The sequence below is a fragment of the Carassius auratus genome, chromosome 9 (genome assembly GCF_003368295.1).
Source record: "Carassius auratus strain Wakin chromosome 9, ASM336829v1, whole genome shotgun sequence".
Classification (NCBI taxonomy): Eukaryota; Metazoa; Chordata; class Actinopteri; order Cypriniformes; family Cyprinidae; genus Carassius; species Carassius auratus.
The window spans coordinates 32,998,339-33,015,527 of NC_039251.1; the positions used below are offsets into that span (position 1 = coordinate 32,998,339).

Below are 17,189 nucleotides of genomic sequence, written 5' to 3' on the forward strand. Positions count from 1 at the left end.
ATGCAGTAGCCTTTTTCTATTGTACCCAGGACCCAATGAGATATATTCGGCAGTAGTTTCCACGCTGCTAAATAATCTACTAAGGGGATCAGTCTCTCGAGACTGACCTCTTGTGTAAGAGGCCACCGAAGGGGCGGCGAGCATCCCAGCTCCGCTACGCACCGCGCTCTACCCCAGTAGGGGCTAAAAATGCAGAAAGGGGTAGTTTTAGGTATAGGGTTGGTGTACTGTAGGGTGATAGAAAATACAGTTTGAACAGTTTAAAAACCATTTCGCATATGGAATGTCCCCATAAAACATAGAAACCCAACGTGTGTGTGTGTGGTGTGTGAGGGGGAGAGAGAGAGAGAGAAACTGAGCACAATAATAGAAAGACCTCCAGTGAATATGGCCCTTGAACACAACTGTGTGTTAGAATGTGTGTTAATCCAGCACTGAATCAGTTGGTGAAGGGTTGATAGGATTGCAAATCCCTCGGCCTTACCACAGCAAATACCTTCCCTTTTTCCTTTCTGACTTTAATCAGTTTTCCTCTTTCAATCACCCTTTTCCATTTAAAGATGAAATGTTTAAAACATCTAAAAAGCTAAGCGGGTCATCTTAAAATTAACCCCAGCAGGTAGATGATTCTGTAGGTTTTTTTAATTGGTCATGTCAGTCAAACATATGAATGCTGAAACTCCTAACCCTAAACATAATTTTCAGTGGATCATTTGTGACTGTTTTCAGTTTTCTTAACAGATGACTAGATGCAAGAAGGGTTTTCTGCTTAATTTGGTGTAACGGTACGCAGAAATCACGGTTCGGTACGTACCTCGGTTTTAAAGTCACGGTTCGGTTCATTTTCGGTACAGTAAGGGAAAGAAATGCAAACATTAAACTGCAGGTTGTTTATTACTATAAATTTTTTTAACAATTTGCTTACACTTTTTAAAAATACATTTTAATAAAATATATATAGAATAAAAAAAGAATAAGAAATAAAATACTGCTTCAAAGTTCTCCACTAAATGAAATACTCTCAGTCTCAAACCAATATCATATAATAAAATATAATGAAAAATATAAATAAATAACTATGATTACAGTCAGCATTACCAATCCCAGTTTGTAGGCCTGCTCATATTTAAAATATATATATATATATATATATAACTTTGCCGAATTGTAAAATGCAGCATCAACCGTTTCAGTTTTTTCGGAATTAAGAGCAAAGGTTTGTTTAAATGCCGTCGGGAGCTGTGTTTGAATTACAATCATTTTTTCCTAGTTGTAGTGATGTTCACACTTGCGTGATGCCTTTTGAAAACCTTAGGCCGGTGACACACTGGCATATTGCACCTGTCAAACATAGTATATTTTGCCTTCAATACTGTTGACGATATCCTTTATCAGTAGGCTTTGTATTTATGCTCAACATGAATTAAAGATATTGTTGTCGTGGAGACAAGATCCTGGTCTGTCGGCGCACTCCCTCTATGTCACCTACAGTAGCAGCAGCGCCGCGTCAGGCACGATTCTGGTGTGTAAAGAAAAAGCAGCCGTCACACAACTGACACGCAGCAGAAATATATATTAGGGGTGTAACGGTACGTGTATTCGTACCGGACCGTTTCGATGTATATATATGTGTGTGTATATTTTAGACATGTAAGTTGGATTCAGGATTGATCAATGGCAAATGGGCATAGTGTGTTGAGTAACCTGAAAAAGAAGTATATATTTTCTTCCAAATAATAATGCACTGAAAACAATTATTTGGACTAACTTATAAAAAAATACATAAATGATATTTAACATGATAAAAATGTATATTAATAAATAAAAAAAGCTATTTTCCCAAAGACAAAAACAAAACAAAAACAAAAAAAAGTAAAATTAAATTATAAATATATTATTATATTTATCAGAAATTCCATGCTTAATATATTTTCTATTGACATGAGCCAAAATGTTAGCTAATGTAGGTCAATATAAGCTTTAATATGAAAGTAGAATTTTCACTTAAGCTAAAATTTGCATTTTGTTAGTCATTGGTTCATTTGGTTTACTTACTATACAGTAAATAAAAACAATGAATTAAATATATAATATAATAATGTATTTATTTTGGTGTCTTTTTTTAAATATGCCTAATTTCTGCTATGAACTATTAAATAAATAAAATAAAAACCACAGTTACTTCTGCAATCAGTGTATGTTCTTTAATATTTGAACAGAGGTTCAGACCAATATAAAAATTTACTTTAAATAAACGAAGCAGTCATTTCTCTTCTTTCAGTGTGTTTGTTGACTTTGAATTATCTTTCTCTGCAAATTCCAGTAGTTTTTATTTTATCATATAAATATAATGCTGATTAATGAGAATGGGCATATAATGCAGTTCATTTGATAAATTTTTTAATCAGTAGATTTTATAATTAGATTTATTAAAATGCATTAAAACTACCAGAATTAACTTGCATATCAATTTAAATAATTCAAAGTGTGTTAATTCCAAATTTGCTCTTGAGGATTAGGTTTAGGGTTAGTAATGCAATTTAGCTGTAACCACTGGTACAGTACTAAAACCACTTTTTGGATAGACTTGTTCTGGTGTTTATCAAGACTCCTTAGACTGGCATTGACTCTGCACGTCTAAACACTGTTGTGTCTGTGCAGGTGTTGCAGATGTACCTGCCGTTCTGTGGCATCGCCATCTCAAACGCCCAGCTCTTCGCTGCCTCCAGGAAAGAGTACGACAGGAGCAGGGTAAGAAGACACTTACTTCAGCACTTCATTAAAACCCAATTTTATCTCTGCACCCCTCCTACTGTAACAAGACTGCGCTGTGTGTGTGTGTGTGTGCGTGCTATAAATGTCATGTTGTTGTTTATTACATAGTATATGTGTATCTTTCTATTGATCTTTTGCTTCCTACACACTCTGTTCCTGCATCGAGAGGTTTCGAATCAAGAAGAAATGTGTGTGTGTGTGTGTGTGTGTGTGTGTGTGTGTGACTGGGGAAGCATAAATCTGAGTTGTGGCGTCTTTACAGCATCATCAACACATTTTAAATATCGATCAAGAACATAATGCCAAGAATGAAGTAAAGAGAGAGAGAATGAAAAAGATGAAAGCAGAAAGTGAGGGACCTCAAGAGATCATTCAGTGTACGCACTGATTGCTGCGAGTGATTTTAATGATACTTGCTTTAGTGAACTTGAAGAGCCACTGTTGCCTTCAAGCCATTAACATAATTCATTGTAGAGGGAGTTTACCAAGAATGAATGGTGCCTGCTGATAGAGTTGGTAATTTGCACATATTTGATGTTTTATCAGCCAGTTCACTAAAGGAATTATGATAATCAGTCAATACAGCGCAAAGACATTCAGGAAATTAAGGCTGAAATCATCTTACACACTGCGCTTCCTCATATTGCATGGCAGCTCTGAGTACTAGCTTTTGCAGTTTGCTTCAGATTACTACTATCTGGCATCGTTTGCTGAGACCCTTGTACACTTTCATTATACTTTCAAAAAGTGCAATTATTATGGAAAGAATATATTTATTATATATAATATAAATAATATATTTCAAATACATGTTTTCAGACACTTAATTGCAGTTTAATTCCAGTTTAATTAAAAGGTAACACTTAACAATAAGGTTGTTGTTAACTATATTTAATGTATTAACTAACATTAATATATATATATTTAATAAAGAAAATAAAATGGGTTTGAAATGAAAGTAGGGTTAGATTTTATGAATTGTCTGATTGACCATGCAGTTCATTAGAAAATAAACTTCTAATTTCTGCATTAGGGCCCTTGCAGAAACACAGATACAGATACAATGCGTTATTTTTGAATGCAATACATGAATGCATTAACGCATTGATTGCATTAGTTGCATTAATATACTTTTATTAAGTGTGTTTCCGGCCTTTGTCTGGTTGTGTCTGTATGTAGGCTCTTCTGGAGGTTGTGAACGATTTGTTCGAGGAGCAGACCGATTTGGAGAAGATTGTGAGGAAGATCATGCATCGAGCTCAGACGCTGCTGAAGTGTGAACGCTGCTCCGTCCAGCTGCTGGAGGACATTGAATCACCGGTGCGCTCTGATCCTCTCCCTCCGCGTCCCCTGCCTGATGCATTGCTCTAATCCTGCTCGCTTTAATGTCTCCCACAGGTGGTGAAGTTCACCAAGTCCTTTGAGCTTCTGTCACCCAAGTGCAGCGCCGACATGGAGAACAGGTGCGACTAACGGCAGGTTAAACACACACACACTTGTGAAAAAAGTCTAGGCATTAACACACTCTTTCACACAAACATACCTTTACTTTATATTACCTCAGAGAGGAGTTGAGACCCGGCAGAGTTGCTAGTGCTAATGAGGCCATTTCAGAGTGGCGGTGTTTGTTTGCTGTTAACTGCAGCAGGAGGAGTGTGCTGATGTTCTGCCCCCACAGTGACAACTGTTTCTCTGCCACGACCTCTAATACACACACACACACAGCTTGAGAGCGAGAGATGTCAGTCTCAGTGCCAGCAGGAGTGTTTGCTTGTGGCGTGTGTGTCTGTGTGTGTTTGTGATTCTCTGTGTTTAAGCATTTTTAAAGGTGTCACATCCACAGCACTAAGTGCATCTCCATATTATGCAACCTACAGATATTTATAAAGCAGTAATTAGCTCATTAGAGGTTACAGTGTATTTTAATGTTCTGTGTAAGATGGCAATTTTTTTCTGGATTTTGTGAACTACTGTGTGTTGAATTTTATAGTAGTGTTTTGGAGTTGTACGCAGTAACTCGTGTATAGTCGGTTGAAGAAGACTATTTGTATATAGTATAATTGTGTTGCAATCTGTGTCTACAGTAGATTTCCAGAGTAGGTGGAATGTCACCCTTGTGAAAATTAAGTGCACTTAATAGTACTGAATGTACATTTAAACACTCAAGTACACGTTTAAAAAGTGCATTTTCTAAAAATGTCAAAATAAAAGTTTTACTTTTGAAATCAATTTATTTCAAACCGTTGTTTTATTGATCTTTTACCGCTTTTCTAAGAAGTACACTTATTTTCATGTTTTAACTAACATACTAATGCTCATGTAAAGTCTGCAAGTGTTATTTTATATTACATTTAAAGGTATTATATACTTTAAAAGTACTGAATTGCAACTTTATATTTACAAAGAGAATCAATGTAAATAACACTGAGGTAAATGTTTGTCGGCACATTTGGTATAATCATATATATTTTATTTTAAATACAAGTAATTATAAATGATACAGACATACCTAAGTCTTAAGTGGGTTGAATTTTTTTTTTAATTGTATTTAATATAAACTATAATTCATTTTGCCATGCAAATATACACTCACCTAAAGGATTATTAGGAACACCATACCAATACGGTGTTTGACCCCCTATCGCCTTCAGAACTGACTCAATTCTACGTGACATTGATTCAACAAGGTGCTGAAAGCATTCTTTAGAAATGTTGGCCCATATTGATAGGATAGCATCTTGCAGTTGATGGGGATTTGCGGGATGCACATCCAGGGCACGAAGCTCCCGTTCCCCCACATCCCAAAGATGCTCTGTTGGGTTGAGATCTGGTGAGTGTGGGGGCCATTTTAGTACAGTGAACTCATTGTCATGTTCAAGAAACCAATCTGAAATGATTCAAGCTTTTTGACATGGTGCATTATCCTGCTGGAAGTAGCCACCAGAGGATGGGTACATGGTGGTCATAAAGGGATGGACATGGTCAGAAACAATGCTCAGGTAGGCCGTGGCATTTAAAAGATGCCAAATTAGCACTAAGGGGCCTAAAGTGTGCCAAGAAAACATCCCCCACACCATTAAACCCAACACCACCAGCCTGCACAGTGGTAACAAGGCATGATGGATCCACGTTCTCCTTCTGTTTACGCCAAATTCTGACTCTACCATCTGAATGTCTCAACAGAAATCGAGACTCATCAGACCAGGCAACATTTTTCCAGTCTTCAACTGTCCAATTTTGGTGAGCTCGTGCATATTGTAGCCTCTTTTTCCTATTTGTAGTGTAGATGAGTGGTACCCGGTGGGGTCTTCTGCTGTTGTGGCCCATCCGCCTCAAGGTTGTGCGTGTTGTGGCTTCACAAATGCTTTGTTGCATACCTCAGTTGTAACGAGTGGTTATTTCAGTCAAAGTTGCTCTTCTATCAGCTTGAATCCGTCAGCCCATTCTCCTCTGATCTCTAGCATCAACAAGGCATTTTCTCCCACAGGACTGCTGCATACTGGATGTTTTTTCCCTTTTCACACCATTCTTTGAAAACCCTAGAAATGGTTGTGCATGAAAATCCAAGTAACTAAGCAGATTGTGAAGTACTCAGACCGGCCCGTTTGGCACAGACAACCATGCCACGCTCAAAATTGCTTAAATTACCTTTCTTTCCCATTCTGACATTCAGTTTGGAGTTCAGGAGATTGTCTTGACCAGGACCACACCCCTAAATGCTTTGAAACAACTGTCATGTGATTGGTTGATTAGATAATTGCATTAATGAGAAATTGAACAGGTGTTCCTAATAATCCTTTAGGTGAGTGTATATCTGGAAACGTTAAATGAATCTTTCCTCACCTTCAAGTTGTTCCAAACCTGTATAAGTTTATTTCTTCTATTGAAGAATATAAAAGATTTTGACGACTGTGGATAACCACGCTGTTGCTGGTAGCCGTTGATGTCTATGGTTTGTGAAAAAAATTGTATTGATATCAGTGGCTACTAGCAAGTGTTTAGTCACCAATATTCCCTTCAAATATCTTTTTTTGTGTGTGTTCAGCAAAATGTTTAATCAACATGGTTTCATACAGCATGAGGATGAGTACTGAGGGTGTTTCGGAAAATGGCGACATTCAAAAAATCAGGAATGTGGTTGTCAGCCACTGGTCTAAGTTAGCTTTTTAACTAGGGATGTATCTGTGATGTTTGTGCTTGTGGTGCATTATGAGTTAGTTTGTTTACAGTTTTAGTTGGTCCATAAACTATAAGCTGCAAATCCTTTGCATACCCAAACCATTTGAGAGAATGAGTTTAGGCAATGACTAATTAATATTAACATTACTATATATTCTCTTTTAATTTGAGGTGTAGCATAAGGCTCACATAATAAAATGTTGGGAATAAGTGTGAGACACAACTCTAATATGTGTGTAAATGTGTTCAGTGCAGTGCTTTGTAGATTTTCAAAAAATGCTAATACACTTGTGTACAATGTGTTGGTGTTGTAGTTTAAGCATACAGTGTTTTGAGGGGTTGTGATTTAAGGTCAGTGCTGTAGGGTCACGTGTGCAGTAGCTCAGGGTTATGATGTTGTAGTTTGTGTGTGTGGAGTATATAGCAGCAGTGCTGTAGGGTGTGCAGTAGGTCGGGGTTATTGTGTGATATCTGTTATCTGCAGCCCACACTCAGCCCTCCAATAAGTCCAGTATTCAGCACTAGTGGAGTCTCAAAGCCCTGAGCTCAGCTCTTAAAACAGCACACACCACAACAGATCTGCAAGCACACAGCCATTGAGGAACCCAGGATTAAGAGCAAACATGTTCCTTTGTGCAAGATAGGTCTGTTGTTCATGACTGTTTTGTGCCGCCAGTGACGATGAAGCACACAGGTTTGGAGATCTCAGTTGCCATATGGGAGCTTTCACACTACAATGTGTGTTCAGTCACACATATCATCTCATTCTCTGCACCTGTCTAATGTTCCAGCAGAGGTCTGTCTGGGGAGATCACACACCATCACCATCTGAACGCATGCATCGCTCAGCCCACCCTCACCATCTGAGCAACAAAACATTACATGCAGTCACTTTACTAAAGTGCTCTGGGATATTAAAACCACAAATAATTTTCAAAATCAGCTCTCTACTGTGAGTAAATCACATGCACATGCCAAAGTCATTTTGCACTAGGTGACATAATAATGTCTGTTGTTAGCCATTGGCTGATAAATTGCCAGTGTAAAGTTCAAAGCTTTTTTTCTTGTCAAAATAACTGGTTTCATCTGGAATTATTCAGCTTGGAAGAACATTTTATATAGAGCTTTGGAATCATATGATGTTTACAGATTTTTATCCATAGGTTCGACATGTTTACTGATGTTAAGGTTATCAGCTTGCATAACCTGCTTTCTGGAACACATCCTTAGTGTTTTATGCATGATGGCACAGTGTTATCCTCTCTTTTCTTCGTTAGTGCTGTTTAAAATGCCATGGCTGTCTAACCATTAGAGATATTTGACCTCCTTCATTGCTCTGTAAAGTAGACTATTCTGTGTAAGATTAAAATGGGTCAGATATGATTTGCGGTCTGCGCCAACATGCATCTATGATTTGCTCTGTGCTGTCCCGTCTCTGTAGCACTCGTATGTAAACTGTGCTGCTTCACCTGAACCAAAATCAGCTTTCACAGGCAAGCATTCACACCCTTGTGTAAAATAAGTGTGCTAGAGACAGCACGGGTTAATTTGCACACTTTAACAGTGTTTATAGTTCCTAACAGGCTGCGTGACTTATGAACATCTGTATGAAGTTTTCCTATTGGTCACATTCTCGTTCCATAGATTATAGTATGTTTTCATTTCATTACAATTAACACAGTGGGCCCTATCATACAAATATGTAGTGTCCATAAAAATGAAAAACAGGTTCACTCCAGTGAACTGTAATCTGCGCTGCTGTGTTTTGTTGCAGAAAAAGCATTAATGATCCTTACGTGTGTGTCGGTGAGAACGTTGCACAATCCAACACTTTTTTAGCTCAATTGGTAAAGCACTGCGCTGTCAAGCGCAAGGTTGGGGGTTCAAATCCCCGGGAACACGTGATAGGTAAAAATGTATAGCCTGAATGCACTGTAAGTCGCTTTGGATAAAAGTGTCTGCTAAATGCATAAATTTAAATTAAATTAAAATTATAAGAACCAAAGCTGAACTATCTAAAACAGTTTGTGAAATAGGTAAAAAAATAAATAATGTGTCTCGTTTTAAATAAAAAAATAACAAAAAAAACTGGATGACATTTAGTTCAAGCTAAAATTTAGTTTTGCAATGGTTAAATAAATGTTCAGCAATATCTTCAAAAAAGATTTCTGAACTTTGGCAAATTTTTCTCTCAACAGAGATGAAACGTCAAGGAAATATTGTGAAATTTTGTACATTTTGTTATGTGGAAATGTTTAAATCTTATAGTGTTACAATTAACCCTGTGTTTGTGCCCTGCTCGCCCTGTACATGTGAAATGCTTTTTACAAACAGTTTCCTGAATGAAAAAAGTGCAGTGTTCAAAGGGACAATAGAAATGAATGAACATGACCTACCTGAAACCGTTTTCGTAACATTTGAATTTTCTGGTGTATGCAATCTCATGTAGAATATAGTGTATTGAAGTGAGCAAGTAGAAGAACCGTTGCACCTTTTAATGACATTGCTCTGAGACCCTGACTGTTATTAGAAACTTGTGCGTGCCCGTCCTTCAAAACACACAACACATGCCTTAATTGCAATTCAAAAATCACAACAAGGATATTGCAGTTTGTAATTAATGTTGGTAGGCTATATCGTTGTGACAAAATAAACCCAAAACAGTGAGACAGCCCCTCACGGACGACTGCCGCACACAAACAAAAACCAAACACCAAATAAAGCCCAGGCCTGGTCCACTCTCGTCCTTCACTGTCGTCGCTCGTCTTTTGTTTTCTTCCAATCTCCTCCGTGGGACTCGAGACCGGTGAGTGTCGCAGGTGTAGCTCATTTCCAATCACTCCACCGGCCTCGCTCCATTCCCACAGCTCTTGACCCCGCCACACTCGTCACATTTGCGCAGCCCTAGACTAAACTGTGTGAGTGTGTGTGTCATTGAAGCGCAAATTTAACTGCAGCCAAGTGACTTTGTGCGACCCACCTTGTTCCATTCTGTGACCCACAGTTTGAGAACCCCTGCTTTAGACCATGCGCTTAGATTGTTAAAATAGGGCCTGGTGTCTGAAAAATTTACTTTCAGTTCACACTTAAGTATTTTCTGTTATAGTATTTTATTTTCTTAAGCACTCTTTTTAAACGTATGCTATAAAGTCTACTTTTCACAGGTTTATTTACTTAAAAAATTCTAGTTTTCTATAGTAGACAAAATCACTCAATTATCACTAAAGCAGTGGTTCCCAACATTTTTCAACTCTCGGCCCAAACAACCAAACACATATGTTTGTGCGTCCAACTGCAAAAAATTTTACTCACCCCGCTATTGTTGGGTTAATAACTTAGTACTCAGAAGCTAGATTGTTAACTGTATTTATTGAATGAACTAGGGCTGTGCAATACGAACAAAAAAAAACAAACAAACAAAAAAATTAAACTTTTTTGCGATTTCGATTTTAATCACGATTTTGACACACACATATATGCTTTACAGTTTTAAATGCATTCAGGATGAATTTGAAATATATTTCCAAAAGAAAACTAATTGGAGCTTTGTCAAAAAGTTGTAATGTCTCTTGAACAGACATAAGTCAAAATAATCGCTATAGTAAAGGTGTAACAAATTATATAGACTAATGGCAAAAAATATAAATAAATAAATCCCGTGCCCAGGGACTTTTTTTTTCTTTTTGCCATGCATTGGTCATAGAGCTCATAGTACGTAACAGTGCCTCAAGTGTTGAAATAGATTTGCTATACATTATACAGGTTCACACGTACTCTGTTTGCAGTGTGTATACAGTATGTGTATGTGGTGCAGAAACAGCAGCGAGAGCGCGTTATTGTAATGTGAAAGCACATTAAAATAATGCGTGAGCATGAATCTCTGTTCGCACGCAGATTTCCTTTGAGCTCTCACAAAACCAGACGTGCTTGCTCGGATACACGCTGCTCTTGCCCGGAGAGAGTGTGCGCACTTAAAACGTGTCTACTCTCAATTAAACTGCGTCCTGTGCACTCACTACTCTCTCTATGCTCATGTGCTAGATATTAATTATTTTCGCACGTGTGCAGTGTGAACGCTCTGATCCATTTACATGGGCTTGGAAAAAAGGTGCATGTGTGAACCTGGAGTTACGTATGCATATGCCCAGTCTGTTCTGTTCTCGCGCTAGGCACGTTGCATTCTGAATGGATCGGATAGCATACTGCGGGAGGTCAGGGCCGCGGAAAATCATGCTATAAAGTGATTTTGAAATTGCGCACGCTCAAATCGTGATTTTATTAAAATTTCGATTAATCACACAGCCCTAGAATGGACAGAAAATAGCGGCCCACAGGTTGAAAACCACTGCACTACAGGATTATACAAACACAAACTCGTAAAATATTGTTTAGAAACACAAGGTAATCAAATACAGACAAAAAAATTGTTACACTGCTTCAAAGCTTTGACATTATACAGCTTCAGTAATATATTGCAGGGGATTTTTTCAAACTTATGTGTGTTATTTAGTGATTTCATCCTCTGTGTTTGGTTCTCTAAAGGTACAGCCAGAGCCATTATGTAAGGATGATTTGTCCTCTGCTGCACTCTGAAACAGCTCGGGGCCAAACGGGAGAGAGACGCATCTCTGCTGCTCACTCATACGCACACAGATGCAACTCACAACAACACACATCTCGCGTGCTCATCTGCATTCCCGCACAACGCATTCACACGCTCCCATTCATCCCTCCGACTCCGACATTTCCTCCGACAGCAGCTCGCAGCGCCGTTAATCAAGTGTGATCTTCGGGGTGTGATAGAGAGTATGAGAGAAGATGTTTGATCAGACTCTCTCAGCCCAGAGCACAAGAGCCTGAAATGTACCACGTGAGAGAGATTAAAGAGAGAGAGGCTACATCGGGACTGGTTCTCCAGCTGCACGTGGGCGTTTATGAGAGTCGGAGCGTTAACTTCTCATTGCTTTTGCTGGCTCCATTGAGCCTTATTAAAATGCAGAGGAAAGTTCGTTAGCTGTAAATGACTGGAGAGGGAATGAGAGTGTGAACAGCAGCATGTGGACCTCAGCATCCGTCAGCTCTTTCAGGCTGAAGCGGCTGAGCGCTTTTCACACTTGGTTCGATCGCTTGGTTCTGAACTTGCATTTAATTTCACCTGCTTGTCTCCGCAGGTCTCTTTACACATTGTAATTTAGAATTGGATCTGTCGCATAATTGAAGAAAACACACACAGTACTAGCAGCAGGTGATAACATTGAAGCCCAAATGAGATCTGCAGACATTTTCACAGATTTTTAGGAGAAATCTGGTTAATTGAATGGATACAAAGCATGGTAAAATTTGTTAAATGGAGCTAAACCCCTTGTGAATTTTTTTTTTTTTTTACTTTATTGTATTGAATGTGTGCTTGTAGTGTATTTCATATCGTAAAAATATTTTTTAAACTACTACTTAATTACTTAGAATAGTAAATAATAAAAATGAATGAAAACTTAGAGACACTTTCATGACTATATTTCTTTAGACAGTTCTCTTTGTAATGATATTTAAAACTCTGAAGTAAACAGAAAATTTGATGTTTTAATCACCTTTTATTATTCTTTAAAAAAACTTGATTTGATGTGTTGACTAACATACAAAAGCAAATGTAAAGTATCGTTGACTTTAATGTGTTATTCTGTATTACATTTTAAGTGTATTTTACTAAATTGAAACTTCATCACATACAAATGCATAATTACACACATATTTAAATAAAAGTACAATAGAAATGACATTAAAACCATAAATGTCTGTCAGTAAATTTGACTGTACAATGTAACCATATTTCAAAATTAATAGAAATAATTATGAAATTATATATGAAGATGTACTTAATTCCTAATTAACACTCTAAAGTCTAGATAATATGTATATAAACTATGAAACACATTTGTTTAAGTGTATTTAATATGCATTTAACCGTCCAAAGCCATTACCTTCAGTTTACAAAGTATGTTATAGTATATTATTTTCACAGTGCTTACTTATTTTAAAAGATTGCTGAAGTGTACTTATTTTCACAAGGTAACGCTATGCTTTCTCAGTAAATCAGACAGTTAGCAATATCGTTTCATGTCCAAAGCACAAATGGTGCAAGACAAGCTGCACATAAGTTTAATACTGTGGGGTTAGATTTTAGATGTCATCTCTAAGCCAAAGTATGAGCAATAGTAATATTAAATATTGTTTTGGGTTTGTACATAGCAGCATGTGTCACTTACTCTTTGTCTTATTCACAGTTTCAAGGACAGCATGGAAAAATCATCCTATTCTGACTGGCTGATTAATAACAGCATTGCAGAGCTGGTCGCCTCCACTGGGCTTCCTGTGAATATCAGCGATGCCTACCAAGACCCACGCTTCGATGCTGAAGTAAGATCCCTAAACAGCAATAAATAAATGAATACAATTAGATAGATCAGTTAGTACAGTACATACATAGGCAAACAGTTTTATAAGTTCATGCATGTGAATTTTGTTGGTAATCTAACTCATGATCTTGCTAAAACCATGAACTGAAGGAAAGAGCACAAATAAATAAATAAATATATAAATGAATAAAACCAGACAGTTAGCAAATATGAATAAAATTGATTGTTTGGGTGTTGATTTTCACTTACTGCACCTTTAGAGGCTTACACTTTAATGCACTCTAATTAACATCATAACAGTCTTACCCAGAATTTTAACGTAATATAATATATTGTTGCAGTAATATACCATTTAACTTTATAATTGAGGGACTAGTTGAAATTGTATTCTGTGGTAATGGACAGCAGATGCTACAGAAAGAGGTTTTTTTTTTATTTATTTAACCCAGAATCTTCCTTTAGAGAGCATGATTAAAGATGAGAGAGACTTCTGCTCTGCTTAAAACCTTGGACCTCTGTCGGCTCTTGTGCATCTTTAAAATGCCAGCAGCACAAGATTATATAACAATGTGTCTTCAGATGATTTCAAATTTTTGCTCACTTCTACAAGTCACATCATTTGGATTTTGATATGGTGACAAGTGTTTGTTTGTAATGTCTTCAGGCCGATCAGTTCTCTGGCTTCCATATTAGATCTGTCCTATGTGTCCCTATCTGGAACAGTAACCACCAAATCATAGGTAAGTTATCCAGTTAAGTGTTGTTGGTTCACTACAGATAGTATGTACTGATGTTCCCTGCTCTGCTGTGTCGTATTGTGTTGTGTGCTAGAGTTAAGTGACGTGTGTGAGAGAATGGAAGACAAACATGTTTTTATAGGATAATGTCTGTTTAAATGTATATCTGTGTCACATCAGCATGTATGTGTGTGTGTGTGTGTGTGTGTGTGTGTGTGTGTGTGCTTCTGCACAAGTGCACTGTGTGTGGGTGGATGTGTGTATGTGTGTGTGGGAGGACTCTTTCAGGGACAGAAAGTCATTATATGCACAAACAGTCAGTAGAAGCAGAAGTCAAGGATGTCTTCATTCAAAAGATTTCTCTCTCCCCTTCTCGCACTCTTTTTTTCTTCACTGCCATAGTTTCAGAACGAGGCTTCTTTTCTTTCAAATCATGTGTAAAGCCAGTGTAAACATTTCAGCACTATGAGGAGAGTAAAGATTTAATGCAGAAACCACACAATCCATAAATTAAAGATTGTATATCCATATAAATACTGTTGCTATTTTAAGTCCTTGGGTATGTTTGAAATTGTATTCAGCATAGTACTATTTTTGTAGTATGCAGTATATGCTACAAATGTTTGTATGGATTACATTGCCCAGATGCCTACAATAAACATGTGCACTACACAACCAAAGTGTACATGAAGTAATGTATAATAAATTAATAAATGATGAGAAGTGATATCAACCTGCTGCTTTGTAAGATTTCATCCTTTACACAATGTATAAAACATTATAAACATTATATAAAATTAATGAATAAAGATTTTTATTTTATAGTATATATTTGATGGTGTTAAGCCACAACACCGGTTACGTCACTTGTCCATTGCGGCACCGACCCCCACTGTCGTTTTGATTTTTTATGTTAATAAAAATTATTTAGTTTAGTAAAAGAACAGGTACTACAGTTAAAAACAACGCGGCTGCACGCATATAATTTACATATTATGTCACCAATACAAACCAACCTGATTTATAATATTATTTTCTAAATATTATGATATCTAATCTATTACATTCATTGAAATAAATAAATAATTCTACTCCCCATAAATAAAACACCTGATGCTGTCGGGAGCTGAAAAATTTTGTGAGATTCAGCTCGAAAGGAGTAAAAGCACAAAGTTGGGAGTGTAAAGCATGTCATACTCTCCGCATGAGCAATCCGGACACGGACACGGCCAGCGCGGATGCAGTCTTCTTCAATTTATACTTCCGAAAGTGCACGCTGATGATCTGCTCTGCAACAAACATGTGAACAAACAATTGGCCAGAATTATTGCACATATGACTGTCTTTATATTCTTTTATTGACGGATTGCACCGGTATGAGTAGCAATAAGCTTCTTCACACTGCCTGCACATGTGCAATTGTGCTTTTGAAGCCTACTGACCACGCACACTTGTCTGCGCGGTCATTAAAAATGGGAGACACGCGTTCGTCCTCTTAGAGCTTCCAGACACACTCTCCCATGACGATTTTTATGTCACGCCAACCTAGCGGTCCATAGCGGACTCGCGGACGAGGAAGGTTTAACAGAGGCTTTAAGATGCAGTCTTTAAGACATGTACGGGAGCATAACCTGACGCGCGACATTGCAGAAAATGTGCGTTCACAAATGTAGCCTATGTTGATCCAATTAAGGAAAGCACTTTCGAATTTAATAATATGAGGTTCTCTCCAGCGATGTTTTGCCACATTTCTTCAATTTAAGATTGTTACGTAGAATATGGTGTTTCTATTTGCCTGAACTTCTTCAAGTGAGCTGCGGGGCAAACCGAAAATCTCTCCTTCACTGATCCTGTGACTTTTTTTGTTTGTACGTGTTCAAAGTTCACATTTCTTTTTTTTTTCTCCCTTAAAAACAAATTTGTCCATTATGATGCTCAATTTTACCTTAACTTATGGCTGTTGATGATTATTTGAACTGAATTATGTCAAAGTGCCCTCTTATATGTGTTTGTTAAATGTGTAATGTTATGTAGGTCTCATGTCTGAAAATAATATATGAAAAACAAAATAATTTCACATAAAAACATTAGGATATAGCTTATATTTCATTAGTAGCAAAAATGTTTTAATTAACATTAAAAAAAATAATTTTAAAACTGAAGTTTTTTTATTTTTTTATTTTTTTTGTATTTTTTTTTTCAGCATATGGTGGGCCGCATCTGAATTTGTGACGGGCCTCATGCGGCCCGCGGGTTGAGGACTACTGGTTTAGAGCATTTATAATTGCCTAATGCTACTATTTCACATGCTGTTTTTAAAATAGCTGGGGGTGTTCTATATATAATATGCAGATGCAGTGAGCTGTGTAACTATATACTGAAATGATAACACCACATCCGGTTTAGTATTACTTGAAAAAAAAAATTCCCCTCAGTCAGACACATATCAGTTGGTTTTAAGGTGAACAGTCATCTTCAAATGATAAAATGTGTTGTAATTATAAGCAATGGTAGAGCCATATATATGCATGTACAAGCTGTCCAAAGCAAGCACCACAGTTCTGTTTGACTGTAATGAGATGGTGAAGATGGGGGGGGGGGGTGTTAGGGGTGTGAACTTGGGGAGGGTTTGCACTTAAAGGAACAATCATTCTAATTGCATACTAAAACACAGCACACTGTTTAATTAGCCATGTAGGGAGAGATAGAGTGGTTGGGGGTGGGGCGAGGTAGAGATTCTTCACTCCTGAATCCTTTATCAATGGCTGCAATGCATTGTTGCGCTTGAAAGGACCTGATTTGGGTCATGAAACACAGCATGCAATCTCACTGTCTTGTGTGTGTGTGTGTGTGTGTGTGTGTGTGTGTCGCAGGTGTGGCTCAGGTCTTGAACAGATTAGATGGAAAACCATTTGATGATGCAGATCAGAGGCTGTTTGAGGTATGGTATCTGTGAGATCTCTTAATGATTGCTTTGCTACCATCAAACATGATTTAAGCGAATTGTACTGCAGACCAAAACATTCACTTTAAAGAGGTCCATAAATATGCATACACCCACACATGCTATCTTCACAATTAGTTC

The 17,189-nt window shown here is 37.4% G+C and overlaps 1 protein-coding gene across 2 annotated transcripts in view; it reads left to right on the top strand.

The window, feature by feature from the left end:
• Positions 1–17,189, top strand: part of pde11a (phosphodiesterase 11a) — a 63,917-nt gene that overhangs the window by 19,373 nt on the left and 27,355 nt on the right. For both annotated transcript variants that reach the window (XM_026272635.1, XM_026272634.1), the window contains exons 3-8: positions 2,662–2,751; positions 3,955–4,095; positions 4,174–4,238; positions 13,236–13,368; positions 14,032–14,107; positions 16,978–17,045. In XM_026272635.1, coding sequence (XP_026128420.1) covers positions 2,662–2,751; positions 3,955–4,095; positions 4,174–4,238; positions 13,236–13,368; positions 14,032–14,107; positions 16,978–17,045 — 573 coding nt within the window. The remainder of the gene's footprint in view (positions 1–2,661; positions 2,752–3,954; positions 4,096–4,173; positions 4,239–13,235; positions 13,369–14,031; positions 14,108–16,977; positions 17,046–17,189) is intronic.